This window comes from Moschus berezovskii, chromosome 2 (genome assembly GCF_049115385.1).
Source record: "Moschus berezovskii isolate FMDL1 chromosome 2, NW_MosBer_1.0, whole genome shotgun sequence".
NCBI lineage: Eukaryota > Metazoa > Chordata > Mammalia > Artiodactyla > Moschidae > Moschus > Moschus berezovskii.
The window spans coordinates 44,913,984-44,933,149 of NC_142461.1; the positions used below are offsets into that span (position 1 = coordinate 44,913,984).

Below are 19,166 nucleotides of genomic sequence, written 5' to 3' on the forward strand. Positions count from 1 at the left end.
GTTTCAATGCTATTCTCTCAAATCATCCCACCCTCGCCTTCTCCCAGAGTCCAAAAGTCTGTTCTTTACATTTGTGTCTCTTTTGCTGTCCTGCATTTAGGGTCATCGTTACCATCTTTCTAAATTCCTTATATATGCGTTAATATACTGTATTGGTATTTTTCTTTCTGACTTACTTCATTCTGTATAATAGACTCCAGTTTCATCCACCTCATTAGAACTGATTCAAATACATTCTTTTTAATAGCTGAGTAATATTCCATTGTGTATATGTACCACAACTTTCTTATCCATTCGTCTGCTGATGGCCATCTAGGTTGCTTCCATGTCCTGGCTATTGTAAACAGTGTTGCGATGAACATTGGGGTACATTTCAGCTCTGGTTTCCTCAGTGTGTATGCCCGGCAGTGGGATTGCTGGGTCGTATGGCAGTTCTCTTTCCAGTTTTTTAAGCAATCTCCATACTGTTCTCCATAGTGGCTGTACTAGTTTGCATTCCCACCAACAGTGTAAGAGGGTTCCCTTTTCTCCACACCTTCTTCAGCATTTATTGTTTGTAGACTTTGATAGCACTCCAGAATTCTTGCCTGGAGACAGAGGAGCCTGGTGGGCCACTGTCCATGGGGTCACAAAGAGTCAGACATGACTGAGTGACTAACTTTCTTTTAAGTCAAATTTAATTCTTTCTTGTAATCATGATCGTTTCTACTGTTCAGCCAAATGAGTAGATTCTGAGAGGTAAAACTGAAACTCAGAAAAACCCTAGAAGTATTAAATTACTAGAAGTCAAGCACCATGAACAAGTTTTAGATTCTAGATGGGATGTCATGTGTTTTGAGAGTTTGGGCTGCAGAGAAGGTAGAAGTGCTGTCTTCTCAAACCTCATCCTCCCCTTGTGCTATGCCTAAAGAGTAGCTGGCCCTGGGTCATTTTCTTCTGGAATTAAGACTAGAGAGAGAAGACTGATGATATATTTGAAGGGGCTTAGAATGAAATCAGTAATTAAATGTAGATCATAGAACTTCAAAGAATGGGTTGAGAGGGGTGAAAAGAGACCTTTTGATTTAGCTAGTCCTGTATGTGTGTATGTGTGTGTGTGTGTGTGTGTGTGTGCTGACAAAGAAAGTGAGGCCTAAGGATTTAAATGATTTAGCCCATGGTTCCTGCTATATACTGGCAGAATAAGAATTTGCAGTCTCCTTACTCCTTGTTAAGGCTAGTCTAGATGGGCTTAGGCTGGTGGCATCTTGCAGACTTTCTTTAAATAAACCCCCTTTTTGGTAGTATTAGATAATGAAGGTCTGTTCTTAGTAATTGATATTTAGGGCTTAAAAATAAAGGATTTACTTAAGTTTTCTTGTTAAGCAAAATTTGTGTTAAATATTAGAGGATGTTGATTTAGCATCTATTGCCTAGACATCCCATAAACTCATTCTGAAAATTTCAGTAACTCTATAGACCCTATCCTCTGTACCCAAAACAAATCTTGACCATCTGTCTTAATTTATCTATATCTATTTGTGGTTGTTTAATATCAGGAATCATGAGCCATCTTTGGTTGTCTTTCTGACTCCTGCCACAGTAAAATGCAAAGGCAGAGGAAGAACAACCGTAAGTGTGATTTATTAGTAAAGTGATTTCTCCCCAACCTTGAGTTTTTATTCAGAATTCTGGTTAATTTGAAACTTTTTTTTTAACAACTACTCAGCAATTGAGTAGGAATGTGTAGGAATTTGGAGTAACTCCTTTGAGGGATACTGGGAGAGGGAGTGATGAAACAGAATGAGGAGAATCTAAAATGATGATATGTAAAGCAGGTCACAGAACAGGATTATAGAATTTTTGTGTGTTTTCTACTCCCATTTTCAAAGTCTTCATTGAATTTGTTACAATATTGCTTCTGTTTTATGATTTGGTTTTTTGACCACAGGCATGTGGGATCTTAGCTTCCAACTAAGGATTGAACCCTCATCCCCAGCATTAGAAGATGCAGTCTCAACTAATGGACCACCAGGGAAGTCCCAGGATTACAGAATTTTAGAATGAAACCTTGGAAAGGAGAGAAAGGAGATAGAGGAAGTTGAGAGAAGAGATGCATTGTAATAAATATTGATACTTTGGATTGGATAAATTGTTTGCTTGAGATTAGTTTGACGTAGTCTGTCACGTGCAGTGTGTATGTAAGTCACTTCAGTAATGTCTGACTCTCTGAGCCCCTATGGACTGTAGTCAGCCAGGCTCATCTGTCCATGGGGTTCCTAGGCATGAATGCTGGAGTGGGTTACCATGCCCTCCTCCAGGGGATCTTCCAGGGATCAAACCTGCATCTCTTGTGTCTCCTGCATTGGCAGAAAACCTTACTAATACTCATTTGTTAATTTTTATGAGAATTCATATAACACAACTGTTGAATCAAATTATATCCCTAGAAACTAATTATTTTATGAATCTGATGAAACTAAAGTGCATTGTAGAATTTTTTTCTAAATCACTCCTCTGTTATAGAGAAATTAATTTTAAATGTGTTAATTTCTTTAGTTAGTATTTTTGAAAGCTGGATAAGGTAGCCACTTTTTTTTTTTTTTAAAGAAATGCACCTTTAGCTTTGAGTCATCTTAAATTAGATGTCATCTTAAATTTTGAGTCACCTAAAATTAGTAATATTTAGCAGGAAAAAAAGGTGGAAATTCAGATGAAGAATTGATTCTTTAGTAGTTGCTCTGGGTTGAAAAATGAAAAACATATGGTCTCTTTCTAGAAGCCTGCAACCTAGTTGGGTGTGGAGAGTGATAAGGCTAGTGCACAAATAACCACCACACAATACAAAGCTGATTAGTGATAAATGCCATAGAGAGGTACAAAGTTCATGGGCCTGTCACGGGAAGTATTATCTAATTCTTCTTTTGTTTAACTAGCATAGCACTTAATTTTTTTTAATCTGCTTTAAATTAAGATATACATAGCATTCACTTTTTTAAAGTGTAATTTCAGTGTGTTCTAATATTCACAAGGTTGTGCATCTTCACCACTATCTAATTCCAGAATAAACTTCTTTTAAAAATTAAAATGTTTTTAGCTATGGTATGCTCTCTGGTTCTCAGACTCCACCACCTCCCTACTGGTTTACATCTGGCTGCTTCTGCTATTTACATTCGCCACCTGATTCCTGAAGGCATTTAAGTTTGCTACCAGACTTCCCTGGGACTTCCCTGGTGGCTCAGTTGGTAAAAAATCCACCTGGAATGCAGGATATGTGGGTTCAATCCCTGGGTCAAGAAGATCCCTGGAAAAGGAAATGGCAACCCATTCCAGTATTCTTGCCTGGGAAATCCCATCGACAGAGGAGCCTGGTGGACTACAGTCCATGGGGTTGCAAGAGTTGGACATGATTTAGCAGCTAAACCACCACCACCCACCAGGCTGGAGTTCTTTTTTTCTAGTTTCCTTTACTTGGACACAAATGCCACCATTACCCTGGAGATGCGGGTGTGGGGAATACTGACTGCTCTCCTCTTGAGCATCCTTTTTCTCACCTTTATCCCTCTTCCCACTCTACCCTCTGACTCCATATGGTCCCCACCTCTGCTGCTTACAGCCTTTTGTGAGAGATAATTCTATTGCCCTCAAAAGGGCTTCCTTGGATTAAAATTGAAACTCCTTTTCCCAGCTTACAGATCTTTATATGATCTGGCTCTCTTCTCATCAGATAAATCTTCCTGTTCCATGACATTGTCAAACTTGTACCCTCTCCCTGGAATGCTTTTCTCTCTGATCTTTGCATGACTGATTCTGTCCTGTCATTCATATCTCATATTAAATATTACTATGCAGAGAGGTCTTCCCCTGGTCATTGAATCTAAAGCAGCTACTTGCTCCCTTTCCACACAACCCTAATTTAATTATCACCACAGTTGTCATGGGTCTCATTTTGTTGTTGATAATAATTTTCTCCCTTCACTAACATGTAAGTTCAGTGTTAGTGGGTCCCTTATTTGTCACATGTATAACTGTTTCCTGAGCTTCTAGAATAGTGTCTGGCACATGGCACAACATTTATTTGTCGAATAAATGGTTGTTTTGAACACTGGCTCCTCCTCTGGTTCATCTGCCAGGATGATTCTCCCTGTTGCTGTCTTTCAAAAATTTGCCAAAAATCTTAGGTCCTTTGATGCCTTTGCCATCTCCAGCTCTCACTGCTTTTATCAGTTAATTCCCCTTTGTAATTGTTTACTGTCATTTCAGTGGAATGAAATGTATTCTGTCACTCTTTTGACAGGTTGATATAATTTAGTCAGGTTGAAAACATGAACAAAGGCCAAGATAGGAAAGCATGGCTTATTTTTTTTTTGACTAAGTAGTTTAGATTGATTGAAGAGTAGAAAACAAAGTTGAAAATTTATGTTGAGGTCATGTCAGAGAGGCTCTGAAATCATTTGATTAAGAATTTGTATTTAATTCAGAATGTCATAGGAACCTTTGTGGGATGTTTGAGCAGAATCATGACATAAAAAGAGTTTTTAAGGAAGGTTGGTCTGAAGTTACTAGAATAATCTGAGGGTGATTCATTGTGAAACTGAACCAAAATAGTGGTCAACAAAATGAAAAGGAGTTAGAAAAATGGTTGAGCCTCCCCGACGCTGACACTGGTGAATTGCTCTGTGATAATTACAGTTTAGCAGTGTGATTTTTATTAGATGGATTGGTTGATTGTATGGGGAACAGTATTGGATGTGTGTTCTATCAGTATAGTTACATGTTATAAATGTCTTAGAACTTTTACATTAATGAGAGAGATGAAACAGAAAGCAGACATCTCAGCTTTGTTGAGTCGGGATATTTGGTCAACTCTGGCAGTTCATATCCCTGGATGTTGGCAAGAGGTCAGGGAATATGTTAATGAATAATGCAGGGTGTTAACTAGTGTTTCAGTGTTAACTCCCTTTGTCCTCCATTTAGTAACAAAAACTTAAAAATCAAAACATCTTTAAAAACAACTCCAGCTTAAAAAATCTACGTTTAACTTTAGCCCTATTATTCGATTAAATACTAGTCTTTGATTTAGAACTGTATTCTGATTTCTTCCTGACCTACTTGTAATGTTCATCAACTTTTTTTTCCACTTCGTTACTTGTTTTTTTCATCCAGAGTTTGGAAATGATTGTCTTTTGCCTCTGAAAGAATTAGCTGATGAGTAATTATTTTTCTAAGCTGTTAAGCTTTTATTTCCACTAAGGAAAACTAATTTTATGATGATCAAAATAACCTTAAAAAAGTTTACTGAGTGAACCAAGCAAATGCAGTTTAGAAATGGTAACACATGCATACCGAATAAAAACCATATGTTGGAGAAATATGCAACTGTCCTCAGTTAATTTTTTAATTTTAAATGATTTGCTAGTTGACATATTTTATTTTCCTAACTAAACCACAACTTCTTGAGGGATAAAGACTGTTCTTTCATCTCCCCTCCCTCCCTTCTCTCCTTTAATTTATTGTGATACAATTTTAGACTAAGGGAGAAGTTTTAAGAAGAGTACAAACAACTCCCATATTCCCTGTACCTGGATTCACCTATTATTTACATTTTGCCTAATTATCATTCCTCTCTCCCTATCTGGGGCTTCCCTGGTATCTCAAACTGTATCATATCTATACACACAAACAAACACCATTTTTATGAGCCAGTTAAGAGTAATTTGCAGACATTATGCCTCTTTATGGTTAAATATGTTTCCTAAGAACAGAGATATTCTCATATAACATCAGTACTATTATAAAAAACACTGGGGAATACAGTACCATGATCTAATCTACAATTGATAATCAAATTTTGTCAATTATCCCAATTTTGTCCTTTATATATATGTTTATATACATAACGTAACCTTTCTAGGTCCAGGATCCAGCTGCTGGATCAAACATTGCATTTAGTTGTGCTGTCTCTTTGGGGAGGGGGGAAGGCGAAAGTGTTAGTTGCTCAGTCTCATTGGACTGTTTGCCACCCCATAGACTGTAGCCTGCCAGGCTTCTCTGTCCATGGGATTTCCCAGGCAAGAATACTGGAGTAGGTAGCCATTCTCTACTCTGGGGGATCTTCCTGACCCAGGGATTGAACCCAAGTCTCCTGCTTTGCAGGCAGATTCTCTACTGTCTGAGCCATCAGGGAAGCCCTTTCCTTTAATCTGGAATGTATTCTCAGCTTTTCTTTGTGCCCTTCACCATTAACAGTTTTGAAAACTACAGGCCAGTTATTTTATAAAATGTCTCACGATTAATTTAGGTAATGAATTTTTGTCAGGAAGACTACAAAATGAATATGCCTTCAATTGCAGGCAGAATCTTTACTGTCTGAGCTGTCAGGGAAGCCCCTCAGGAAGCATAAGGTTTGCCCCAGTAGTGGTGATGTTAAGTTGATAACTTGGTTAAGGCAGCATACCTCCAGTAATTTGTGGGGTGATACTTTGAAAGAAGAGAGTGGAAAAGTTGGCTTGAAGCTCAACATTCAGAAAACAAAGATCATGGCATCTGGTCCCATCACTTCATGGGAAATAGATGGGGAAACAGTGTCAGACTTTATTTTGGGGGGCTCCAAAATCACTGCGGAGGCTGATTGCAGCTATGAAATTAAAAGACGCTTACTCCTTGGAAGTAACTTGGAAGGCAAGTTATGACCAACCTAGATAGCATATTCAAAAGCAGAGACATTACTTTGCCAACCAAGGTCCATCTAGTCAAGGCTATTGTTTTTCCAGTGGTCATGTATGGATGTGAGAGTTGGACTGTGGAGAAAGCTGATCACCAAAGAATTGATGCTTTTGAACTATGGTGTTGGAGAAGATTCTTGAGAGTCCCTTGGACTGCAAGGAGATCCAACCAGTCCATTCTAAAGAAGATGAGTCCTGGGTGTTCTTTGGAAGGACTGATGCTAAAGCTGAAACTCCAATACTTTGGCCACCTCATGCGAATAGTTGACTCACTGGAAAAGGCTCTGATGCTGGGAGGGATTGGGGGCAGGAGGAGAAGGGGACGACAGAGAATGAGATGGCTGGATGGCATCACTGACTCGATGGACATGAGTTTGAGTGAACTCCAGGAGTTGGTTTTGGACAGGGAGGTCTGGCATGCTGTGATTCATGGGGTCGCAAAGAGTTGGACATGACTGAGCGACTGAACTGAACTTTGAAAATATATGAATGTCTCATCAAATATTCATCTGCTAGTGTTAACATCTACTGATGATTCTTGCCTGAATCAGTTGTTATTACAATGATTGTAATAGTGATCGTCTGTTGTTTCTTCTGTGTTAATTACTTGGCATTTTACTGTAAGGAAAACTTTCTTGCCTATTGTTTATTTATATCAAACTAGGTATAAAGACTAGAGTTATCTTCAAGAAAATTACAGATATTGAGAGGACATTTCATGCAAAGATGAGCACAATTAAGGACAGAAATAGTATGGACCTAACAGATGCAGAAGATGTCAAGAAGAGGTGGCAAGAACACACAGAACTGTAAAAAAAGATCTTAATGACCCAGATAACCACAATGGTGTGATCACTCACCTAGAACCCGACATCCTGGAGTGTGAAGTCAAGTGGGTCTTAGGAAGCATCACTGCAAACAAAATTAGTGGAGGTGATGGAATTCCAGTTGAGCTCTTTCAAATCCTATAAGATGGAGTAGAGGTGATGGAATTCGAGCTGAGCTATTTCAAATCCTAAAAGATGATGCTGTTAAAGTGTTGCATTCAACATGCCAGCAAATTTGAAAAACAGCAGTGGCCACAGGACGGGAAAAGGTCAGTTTTCATTCTAATCCCAAAGAAAGGCAATGCCAAAGAATGTTCAAACTACTGCATAATTGCACTCATCTCACATGCTAGCAAAGTAATACTCAAAATTCTCCAAGTCAGGATTGAACAGTACGTGTACCGAGAACTTCCAGATGTTCAAGCTGGATTTAGAAAAGAGATCAAATTGCCAGCATCCGTTGGATCATCGAAAAAGCAAGAGAGTTCCATAAAAACATCTACTTCTGCTTCATTGACTATGCCAAAACCTTTGACTGTGTGGATCACAACAAACTGGAAAATTCTTAAAGTGATGGGAATACCAGACTACTTTACCTGCTTCCTGAGAAATCTGTATACAGGCAGTAGTTTGAAAGCAACAATTAGAACCGTACATGGGAAAATGGACTGGTTCCAAATAGGGAAAGGAGTACATCAAGGCTGTATATTGTCACCTTGCTTATTTAACTTATATGTAGAGTGAAATGCTGGGCTGTAAGAAGCACAAGGTGGAATCAAGATTGCCAGGAGAAATATCAATAACCTCATATATGCAGATGACACCATCCTTATGGCAGAAAGTGAAGAGGAACTAAAGAGCCTCTTGATGAAAGTAAAAGAGGAGAGTGAGAAAGCTGGTTTAAAGCTCAACATTCAGAAAATTAAGATCATGGCATCCCATCCCATCACTTCATGGCAAACAGATGAGCGAACAGTGAGAGCCTTTATTTTAGGGGGCTCCAAAATCACTGCAGATGGTGACTGCAGCCATGAAATTAAAAGACGCTTGCTCCTTGGAAGGAAAGCTGTGACTAACCTAGATAGCATATTGAAAAGCAGAGACCTTACTTTGCTGACAAAGGTCCTTCTAGTCAAAGCTATGATTTTTCCAGTAATCATGTATGGATGTGAGAGTTGGACTGTGAAGAAAGCTGAGCGCTGAAGAATTGATCCTTTTGAACTGTGGTGTTGAAGAAGACTCTTGAGAGTCCCTTGGACTGCAAGGAGATCCAACCAGCTAATCCTAAAGGAATCCAGTCCTGAATATTCATTGGAAGGACTGATGCTGAAACTGAACCTCCAATACTTGGGCCACCTGCTGCAAAGAACTGACTCTTTGGAAAAGACCCTGATTCTGGGAACGATTGAAGGCAGGAGGAGAAGGGGACAACAGAGGATAAGATGGTTGGATGGCATCACTGACTCAATGGACATGAGTTTGAGCAAGCTCCACGAGTTGGTGATGGACAGGGAAACCTGGCGTGCTGCAGTCCATGGGGTCGCAAAGAGTCTGACATAACTGATATCAGTGTCGATTTGTGGATTCCTGTTTTAATCAGTAGGTTGTACTTTGTGTCATAATTTATTTTGATCTTAAATGATCCCAGAATAGGCCCCTTCTGGCTGGCTCTTGTGTCCTTATGATATGACCTCATCTTTATTGAACATTTTCTGGCACAGTATTCTAGGGCCTCATCTTGTTAGTTTCTCTAGAATCATTATTCTAAGGATCTCTGATTACTTTTTGGGTAGAATATCTAGATCCCGAACTGGGATCTAGATATTCTGATTGCTACTCGAGTGTTATTGCTATGAGGCCTTTTCAGTGGACGTCTCTGTAAACACACCTACACATAATATCTGTTTCTACCCTTCCCTTTTCCTCTATGTGTTGAAAACTTTGAGTTCATACTGATGATTCAAAATCCAATCCAAATGGCTTCTGTGCTCAGGCTACAGCCGTCTAGCATTCTGTCTCCCAAAGTATGGGGTCCCTTCAGGGGCTGTCTTTCCTGCTGTGCATTTGGCTGTCTTATAGGAGAACAGGACAGAAGTGGAGAAAAATAATAGTCGATCACCACCCTAATGAGGCTTTCAATAATTTCAAGACAGTTTCTCCTACCCAAGAGAGTAGTAAAGTTTAGCCTCTGTTTCAGTTGAATCTGGAGAGTGCATGAACAGTATCAGCCATCCCAAAGATAACTACGGGCTTCCCTGGTGGCTCAGATGGTAAAGAATCTGCCTGCAACCCAGGAGACCTGAGGTCAAGCCCTGGGTTGGGAAGATCTCCTGAAGTAGGGAATGGCTATCCACTCCAGTATTCTTGCCTGTGAAATCCCAATGACAGGTGGGCCTGGTGGGCTTATAGTTCATGGGGTCTCAAAGAGTCAGACACAACTGAACAACTAACACTCACCTCCAAAGATAACTACAGACCCCTGTAGTATAGCAGGAAAGGTCCCAAGCGTGGAGCAAAATGAGTAAGATGAACATCTCTGGATGCAGCTGTGGAAGCCACGTATACACACACAAACACACACATACATATGCACGATATTGGTTTCATAGGACTGGTGTAACAAATCACCACACACCTGGTGGCTTAAAAAACAACAGAAATTTTCTCACAGTTTCTGAAATAAACTTGAAAATATAAACATAAGAAATTTACACTTATTATTTTTTGTTTTCAGTTTTTTGTTTTTCAGTTGCTCTGTGATTTCAGATTATGGTTTGTGGTATATGTGTAATAAGTAATTATAAAACTGATCATTTAAATGTCTTATTTCTAAGTATGTTAGGAGTTTCTTAAAGAGCATTGGGCCAAGATTGTTTTTTCCACTTAGATAAGCAGTTCCTGTTTGGGATTTAGTAGCTTAAGATATGCAAATCCAGTGTAAATAAAAGCATGAATATGGTTCATCCTGTTCAAAGAATTCCTTTACTAGGGATTGTATTTAAGTGCTTGCTAAATAAAACATCATATTAACAAAATTGGCTTTGATTTGACTTTTAGCTCTTAGGCATTCTAACCTCTATCAGCTGTAAAAGAGCTCTAGTTTGTTTTCAATGCTGCTTTATATGATCTTTAGTTACCTCACAGTTAATGTACATGATAATGAAGAGGCTGTGTTAGTTACATCCTGGGTTGTCAAAAAACAGAAACGGAAATAGAGAAGGCATAAGCCTGTGAGTCACCACCATTCGTATATCTCTTTCCTCTGGATAAGGAGGGGTTCACAGTGGCTGGCCCAAGAGCAGTACACCTCTGTATTTTTTTGGGAGTTCAGTTCCATGTGGAAACTTTACAAAACTTAGTACCAGGTGTCAGCTCATTCCCAGAGAGTCAGGCCATGCAAGTTCCTCCATGGACAGTTTGTCTACTGGGCATGTTCCTGCAGAAGCCTTTGGATAATACAGCACTTTGCTTCTTTCTCAGTCTCTTTCAACTCTTAGGAGACCGTAGCTTTCTTTATGCACAGGCCTACAAAAGGAACTTTGTTCTTAGAGAATGTGTTAATGAAGATAGCTCTGTGTTTACCACCTTTCCCCTAGTTGAGGTTATCATTCTCCAAAGTCACGGAAGACATTTTCTGCTTTCTTTGTATCTTGCACAGTGCTGTTTGCAGGCAAGGTATTTTGTGGCTCAGTCAATAAAGAACCTGCCTGCAATGCAGGAGACCCACCTGAGTGCAGGAGACCCAGGTTTGATCCTTGGGTCAGGAAGATCCTCTGGAGAAGGAAATGGCAACGCACTCCAGTATTCTTGCCTGGGAAATCCCATGGACAGAGGAGCATGACAGACTACAGTCTGTGGCGTCACAAGAGTAGGACATGGCTTAGCAACTAAACCACTACCATTTTGAACTTGGGTGTTTTCTGTTGAGGGGCAGTAACCTCCAGAGAAAATTTAAGTGATTGAATATACAGAAAGCAACTTCTGATTTTTTTCTAAAAAATTCATCTGCTTTATAAATTAATAACATGCTATAAAGTGATGTTTACTTGAGAAAAGGCTCACACTGGAAGATGATCCTGAAAAAAAGAACCTAGTGTGTGCATAAAGCATAGATATATAAATTAAGAAACCATACCAAGCATGGGAAATTTAGAATTTTGGGAAAAATCAGTTTAAGTTCTCCATTTCACATTTTGTCCGAAACTAAGCTACCTATGTAAAAATGTAGTAACTGCATTAAAGAATGAATAGCAAAATAAAACAATTTATATAAACATTTATCTGGCTTCTAGGTGGAGAAGAATTTACTGAACAAAAGAGTGTAAGAATGTTTTCATTACATTTAATAACTTGAAAAAGTTTAGTAGTGCCTTAAAAAAAAAGTTCAACGAAGTTAAAAGGAGGAAAATGTTGCTCTATACACGTGTTTAATATCTTGACTCTGTAAAGAGCTCGTGTAAACTCAATTGGTTTATTTTATTTTCTCCTTTTCTACCAACCTTGCCTTTATACTGTTTTTAATTGGTTTATTAAATTCTCAGTTTCCATTTGGGCAGTTTGCACATGCTACCGTTTAGTTCACAACAGAACTAAGTTAGAGTTTTAGGTCCAGAGAGAAACATCCCTTTTGGTGCCTTATTCAAATGAGTTAGTTCATAGCCTTCTCTCTCCACAATTCTCACTTCATTTTACATTTTGTTGTGTCCTATTTCTCTCTTTTTCCTTCTTGGCTCTCACTTCCTCCCTCCTTTTGATGGGTTCTCTTCCTCTTTTTTTTGCCTGACTAAATTTAACAGAACTTTTTTCCTTATTGTTTATTTTGTCTGATTTAGGTTTCCTTCCTCTTACTTTTATTTTGCAAGAGTTGTATCTTACACAGTTGGGGGCATTCCATGAACCTGGAAGTCTTCACAGCCCCGCTTCTCTGGTGCCTGTTTTTCTTTAGAATTATTTATCAAATTAAAGCAGCATAGGTGGTGTTTTCAAAACTGTTTTTGTGTTAGAGCTATTGAAACCTAACTGGGCATAAAGAACTGAAATTCTAAATAATTCTGAGAAGAAGCATGGAACTTGCTTCTTCCATGGAGGAGGAGTAATTGGGTTGTGTTACGTTACTTAGGAGATTATGATGATGCTTAGTTTCTTTATGGTCTTCGGGAGTACTTATTTAGATTGTTCTGCCCTTAACCAAATTGTGGTCATGCAAAACTGCATTACTTTTGTCTGGGAAGTCCTCCCAGTAGTTATGACACACTCTTGCAGTTCTCAGACTTCTGCGGGTATAAGCAAAGCCCTGGAGGAATTGTTAAAAATGTTCCACTCTTGGAAATTACTAGTCAGTAGACCTGTGGGAGGCCATTTAAAAGCTGACTTTAAGAAGAAGCACCCTAGGTAATTTTCATGCAGGTCATCAGCAGACCACAACTGGAAAAACATTGCTGTGTGGCATCAAGTCCAAACTTTGATACGGCTTATAATGTTGCCCCACCTGCTCTCCAGCCCCATTTTCCATGGGTCTACAGCACACATCCTATGCTCCAGAAATGTTAAGCCATTTAGAGTTTAGGATTTAAAGAGAAATTAGATAGAAATTAGCCTTGAGAGGAAGTACAACTTATACAAGTCACATACTTGAAGTGGCAAGAAAAATACATGGTATATAGCCAGGGTGCCACTCCAAGTATGTAACTTGTGTAAGTTGTACTTCCTCTCGAGACTAATTTTTATCTAATTTCTCTTTAAACTCTAAATTTCTCTCTAAATTGTCTCTAAACTTCTCTCTAATGTCCAGAGTGGCCTTCTAATGGTCTTTCACTTTTCTAATAACTCTTATACAGGTACCATGTTCTCTGACTACTATTTCTCTCCTTACCTCCTTCACATCTGTGTTTAGTTCTTCCCAGTTGCCTTCTGGAGGGAGAAAAAAAAAAAAAAGGCTTGGCTTTCAAGGTCCTGTATGACCTGGTCCTTCCTTAGTCCTTGGACTTTTAAATCCCAGGACTCTTCCCTTTTGTTTTACTTGACAGTCACAAAAACAGACCTTCTTCTTTGCTCTTTATAGTTTGCCCTATCTGGAATATGTTTATTCAAATCCTTAAGCTCTATTCTAAGCCCACCTTCTTGATAAAGATCATCATTCCATCTTGCAATGAGGAAATCAAATAGTAAACCAAAATGTCTTCCAAGAATAAGGTTAATAGGGAAATTATGCTTGAATAATTAACTTCATGGAAAACTTAGGGGGAATAATATAATATTGTTCTAAGCATACTAAATGGATAGATTCATTATGTTTAGTGGAGCCTTACTATGTTTATTACACATTTTAACCTGTAGTAATTGAAGCACAGTTATTCACTGTTATCTGTGGAATGAAACCAACTAGCATATAAACTGGGAGAAGGCAATGGCACCCCACTCCAGTACTCTTGCCTGGAAAATCCCATGGACGGAGGAGCCTGGTGGGCTGCAGTCCATGGGGTCGCTAAGAGTCGGACATGACTGAGCGACTTCACTTTCACTTTTCACTTTCATGCATTGGAGAAGGAAATGGCAACCCACTCCAGTGTTCTTGCCTGGAGAATCCTAGGGACGGGAGAGCCTGGTGGACTGCCGTTTATGGGGTCGCACAGAGCCGGACACGAATGAAGTGACTTAGCAGCAGTAGAGGCAGCATATAAACTATGATGGATCACTCCCCCTTATTCCTATTTTCACTTCATGAATAAAATAAACTAGTTTAAAATATAGTTAGATTATTATTAGCTTTAACCTGTTATTTTCTGTAACAAACATATGGTTTTGAAATAATACTCAGGCTAACTAAACTTTCTAATGCCTGAGTCCTGATTTCCTCATTTTTTGCCAGTTGGATGTTTGCCAGACATCTCTCAATCTGTCTTCAAAACAGAATCCACACCTTTCCTTCCCTCAGCCTGCTCCAAGGAACACCAGTGGGCAGGACAGTGTCGCTGGAGAAGAGTGTGGGAAGAGCGGTCAATGAGGTCCCTGAAGGCCAGGACCACTCGGGGCCTTCTTGATTTGTAGCACCTCTGAGTTGTGTTCTGTGTTCAGTATGTCTGCGCTTTGGAAGAGTAAACCTTTTCCTTTGTGGCAGGGTACATTTGTTCCTTAAGGACATAGTTTCCATCAGATGTAATGGAGCAGGGAATTTGAGTGAAATTTTAATGTTCCTCCTAAAGTACCTAATTTAATAGAGTAATTTAATAGTATTTGTTCTAGCATGTATTATAGTTTCCGTGGGTCTATTTCCATATCATTAAGGAAAAACATCATATTAGAAGCTATCCATTTAAATCCTAATCATCTTTAAAACAAAATTTATGAGTTCTCTTTTCTTTCCTTTTTTTTTTTTAATTTCCCTTTTTGTTTGGAGGGAGAGTTAACTGTTGTGTAATTTAATTTGCATTTTCTTTTGTCATCATTTCTAGTAGGGGCATCATGTTGGGAAAATTCAGATTTGGAATTGTGATTTAATTGGAGACAGGATTGATACATAGCAAAGAATGAATCGCCTTACTAGATTTGCTGACTTTGGACAGTGCAGAGCCTGTAAACTTTCTGGGGGCTATTTGGTGTGTATAGTAAACAGAAACAATTCCGTATTGAGGGTAGAAGAGTAAGGATTAATATCACCTTCCAGGGAATGGAGAGTGCTGTTTTAGAGTGTAGATCCTTTAAGAAATGTTAGTTCAGTTCAGTCACTCTGTGGTGTCCGACTCTTTGCAACCCCATGAATCGCAGCACGCCAGGCCTCCCTGTCTATCACCAACTCCTGGAGTTCACCCAAACCCATGTCCATCGAGTAGGTGATGCCATCCAGCCATCTCATTCTCTGTCATCCCCTCCTCTTGCCCCCAACCCCTCCCAGCATCAGAGTCTTTTCAAATGACTCAGCTCTTCGCATGAGGTGGCCAAAGTATTGGAGTTTCAGCCTCAGCATCAGTCCTTCCAATGAACACCCAGGATTGATCTCCTTTAGAATGGACTGGTTGGATCCCCTTGCAGTCCAAGGGACTCTCAAGAGTCTTCTCCAACACCACAGTTCAAAAGCATCAATTCTTCGGCGCTCATCTTTTTTCACAGTTCAACTCTCACATCCATACATGACCACTCTAGAAAAACCATTGCCTTGACTAGACGGACCTTTGTTGGCAAAGTAATATCTCTGGTTTTTAATATGCTATCTAGGTTGGTCATAACTTTCCTTCCAAGGAGTTAAACGTCTTTTAATTTCATGGCTGCAGTCACCATCTGCAGTGATTTTGGAGCCCCCAAAAATAAAGTCTGACACTGTTTCCACTGTTTCCCCATCTATTTGCCATGAAGTGATGGGACCAGATGCCATGATCTTAGTTTTCTGAATGTTGAGCTTTAAGCCAACTTTTTCACTCTCCTCTTTCACGTTCATCAAGAGGCTCTTTAGTTCTTCTTCACTTTCTGCCATAAAAGTGGTGTCATCTGCATATCTGAGGTTATTGATATTTCTCCCAGCAATCTTGATTCCAGAAATGTAGCAGGACCTAAATTTTTATGGAGAAGTCTCTGAATAAAATGTAAAGTTCATTTAAATAAAATAACCCATGTGGTGACAGAAATTCAAGAAAAGGACAAAATTGGCAAAAGTTACATAAATGGTAAAAGTCTAATCGTTATTTCAAATTTTTCATTTATTTCATGACTCTGTCATTGTTCCTTATGTCATATGTTCCTTGAGTCAGTGGTCGTCTAGATAAAAGCAAAACTATTAAAACATTTAAAGAAAAAATTTTAAATCCAAAGAATTACTGGGTTTGAATAATAAGAAAAATTTCACAAAACATACCAAACTTTGTTGTAAAGTTTGTAATTCTGTTTGGATCCATGATAATTTAAAATACTCATATTCATTTTGAACTGTTTTGTGTTTGCACTGTAAAATCATATTCCTAATGTTCCATTTTTCCAGTGTGGTATCTTCCTTTTGTACATTTGCAGTGTGTGCTCAAAGGGAAGTGCAAGCATAAGTGTTTCTTATATTAAAGCAGAATTCCTCCTAGAATATCTTTGCTTTTGGGTTATTCCAATGTGTTTAGTTTTGAAGATTAGGGAGGAAAAGGAAGTTGACTGTTACATTTCCAGTTCTGTTGCTTGTTGGCCCTCATTAGGAAAACCGAGCATTACTGCTCTTTGATGTTCTCAAACTAGCATTATTTGAGTAATTAAGTCAGCCTGATCAGGTGAGCTTTTTCTTTGCACTTTTTTTTCATAAGTAGCTAACTTAATGAAATATAATAACAGGTTTCTATTGAGATCTGTAAATAATTCAACAGTAAATAAAAAACTTAGTATTAATACAAGTGAACTATAAAAACCAAATCTCTTAAGAGCCACAAGTATGCATTTGAGAATTAGTTGATTCATTTTCCATTTGTCAAGGTAAATTGCCCTGAAATATACATTCTTACAGTAGTGAAATTAAGAAATGAGAATTTCTTAATTGGTTAAGTGGGATATCTGATTTTCAGCATCATTAGAGCTAAATTCAGTTTTGATTTTGCAACAGTATTTGCTTGACCATTTCTGTAGAATTTTATATAATAAAATCAGGTTTAAAGTTTAACTTCATGGCACTTAGTCAGATAGTTAAATTCCTTATGTATCTCATAACTACATATAAGGATCACAGATGTAATTTTGTTGATTGCTGCTTTGGAAGTATAAGATGTATACAAATTCTTACTCTAGATTAAGGATATCTTTACTCTGAAAAATTGTTCAAGCTAGCTGACAAGTTGTATTCTGTATATTGCCCAGATCCACTGGAACAAAATGTGTGTCTTCGTAAATGTGAGTCAAGAGTATGACATGTACAGTGAAGATATTCATTATGTCTCTAGGAAAGTTAGTAGGTATTACTCCAAATAGAAGGAAAAGATAATGTGGTCAAGTAAATTTGGGATATGTTGATTTAAGCAAAGCTTAAGTGTTACGGAAGATTTCTTAGAGCCTTTAATAATGAAATATTTTATATTAATCAGATTAATCTTAAAGAATTTTAAGTGTCTGGTCAGTCATTGATCTTACTTTGTTTTATATAACTTTTCCTCCCTTCACAAAATAATATGCAAATTCCATGTCAGATACCATTTTATTAATGGGAAAAAAGAAAATATCTCTTCTTTCAGGGGACTTAAACATGAAAAGTCACCACATGTAGGAAATTTTGTATATGAATTTATGTTTTCAATTCTAGTTCTCTGAAGTTTTCTATTTGAGTTTTAGTTCCTTGAATTTTTCAGGGACTGATAGGAAGTAAGTAAAAGACAAATGGTTAGAAAGGAAGGATAAGATAGAAAGAAGAACAAATTCAACAAACTGAACTATTAATGGATTCAAGATTTTGCATTGTCTTTTCTCAGAAATGCTTTTTGGATGAGATATATACTTAATTTGAATGGATTTTTACAGAATAAGTAAGATAATAACTTATTAAAAGTCTTCTGAAATTATTTTTCTGTGCTATTTGGTATGTTGCAAGATCTACTAGTGGAGAGAACTGTACTAGTGTAATATCCTGTGATTAATGGGAATGGTTTGTGATTTAAAAATCACTACTTCTGCTTCAGTTCAGTTCAGTTCAGTTGCTCAGTTGTGTCCGACTCTTTGCGACCCCATGAACCGCAGCACGCCAGGCCTCCCGGTCCATCACCAACTCCCTGTCCATCACCACCCAAACCCAAGTCCATTGAGTCGGTGATGCCATCCAACCATCTCATCCTCTGTCATCTCCTTTTCCTCCTATCCTCAATCTTTCCCAGCAGCAGGGTCTTTTCAAATGAGTCAGCTCTTTGCATCAAGTGGCCAAAGTATTATCTGATAATTTGTTTTCCTAAAAATTTGAGACTTAATTGCTCATTTCTACTCGCTTGTCAACCTTATCTCCATCCATGACTTCCAGTTTCCTTTTATAATATATATAGTTTTTGGTTTTCAAGGTTTGAATATATATCAGAACATAAACTGCATGATTTTTCAAGTTTATCGTATAATTGTTCATTATACACATACCTGTATTTCAGATGGAGCAGCTGTCGGATGAAGAAATTGACCATGGTGCTGAAGAAGACAGTGACAAGGAAGATCAGGACCTAGACAAAATGTTTGGAGCCTGGCTGGGGGAGCTAGACAAACTCACTCAGGTTAGAAGCAGTGCTTGAAAACTGGTTGAGAATTTTAAGTCATCATTGTGTGTTCAAATTTTACGGTGTAGACCTCAGGATATGAACATAGGTTGTGTTTTAAAATACTGCTATAAAGAGAAAATGTCTAAAACATTAACAAGTAAATGAATAGTAACTCTAGGAACACAAGATACTCTCTTCTGTGATTATTTTAAGGAGTTTGTTTTTTGTTTTTTAATGCTTTTGACAGAACTTCTGTGTATCTAGGGGGATTTCTAAAATCTGTTTTATAAATTGAGTTGCTGGCTAAAAAGTTTTAAAGCCTAAAATGTAAAAATCTAAATTTTAGCAAATCCTATTTCATAACTTAGTGGATTGAACACATTTTACAACATAAATGATATACTCACATGCAGATATTTTCTGTTACATGATTCCAGAATACTGACAAA

At 38.1% G+C, this 19,166-nt stretch overlaps 1 protein-coding gene across 6 annotated transcripts in view; it reads left to right on the forward strand.

Annotated features, from left to right (window-relative positions):
- The window catches only part of RAPH1 (Ras association (RalGDS/AF-6) and pleckstrin homology domains 1), a 107,235-nt gene that overhangs the window by 24,863 nt on the left and 63,206 nt on the right, over window positions 1-19,166 (forward strand). For all 6 annotated transcript variants that reach the window (XM_088828156.1, XM_088828162.1, XM_088828164.1 and 3 more), the window contains exon 2: window positions 18,613-18,732. In XM_088828156.1, coding sequence (XP_088684282.1) covers window positions 18,613-18,732 — 120 coding nt within the window. The remainder of the gene's footprint in view (window positions 1-18,612; window positions 18,733-19,166) is intronic.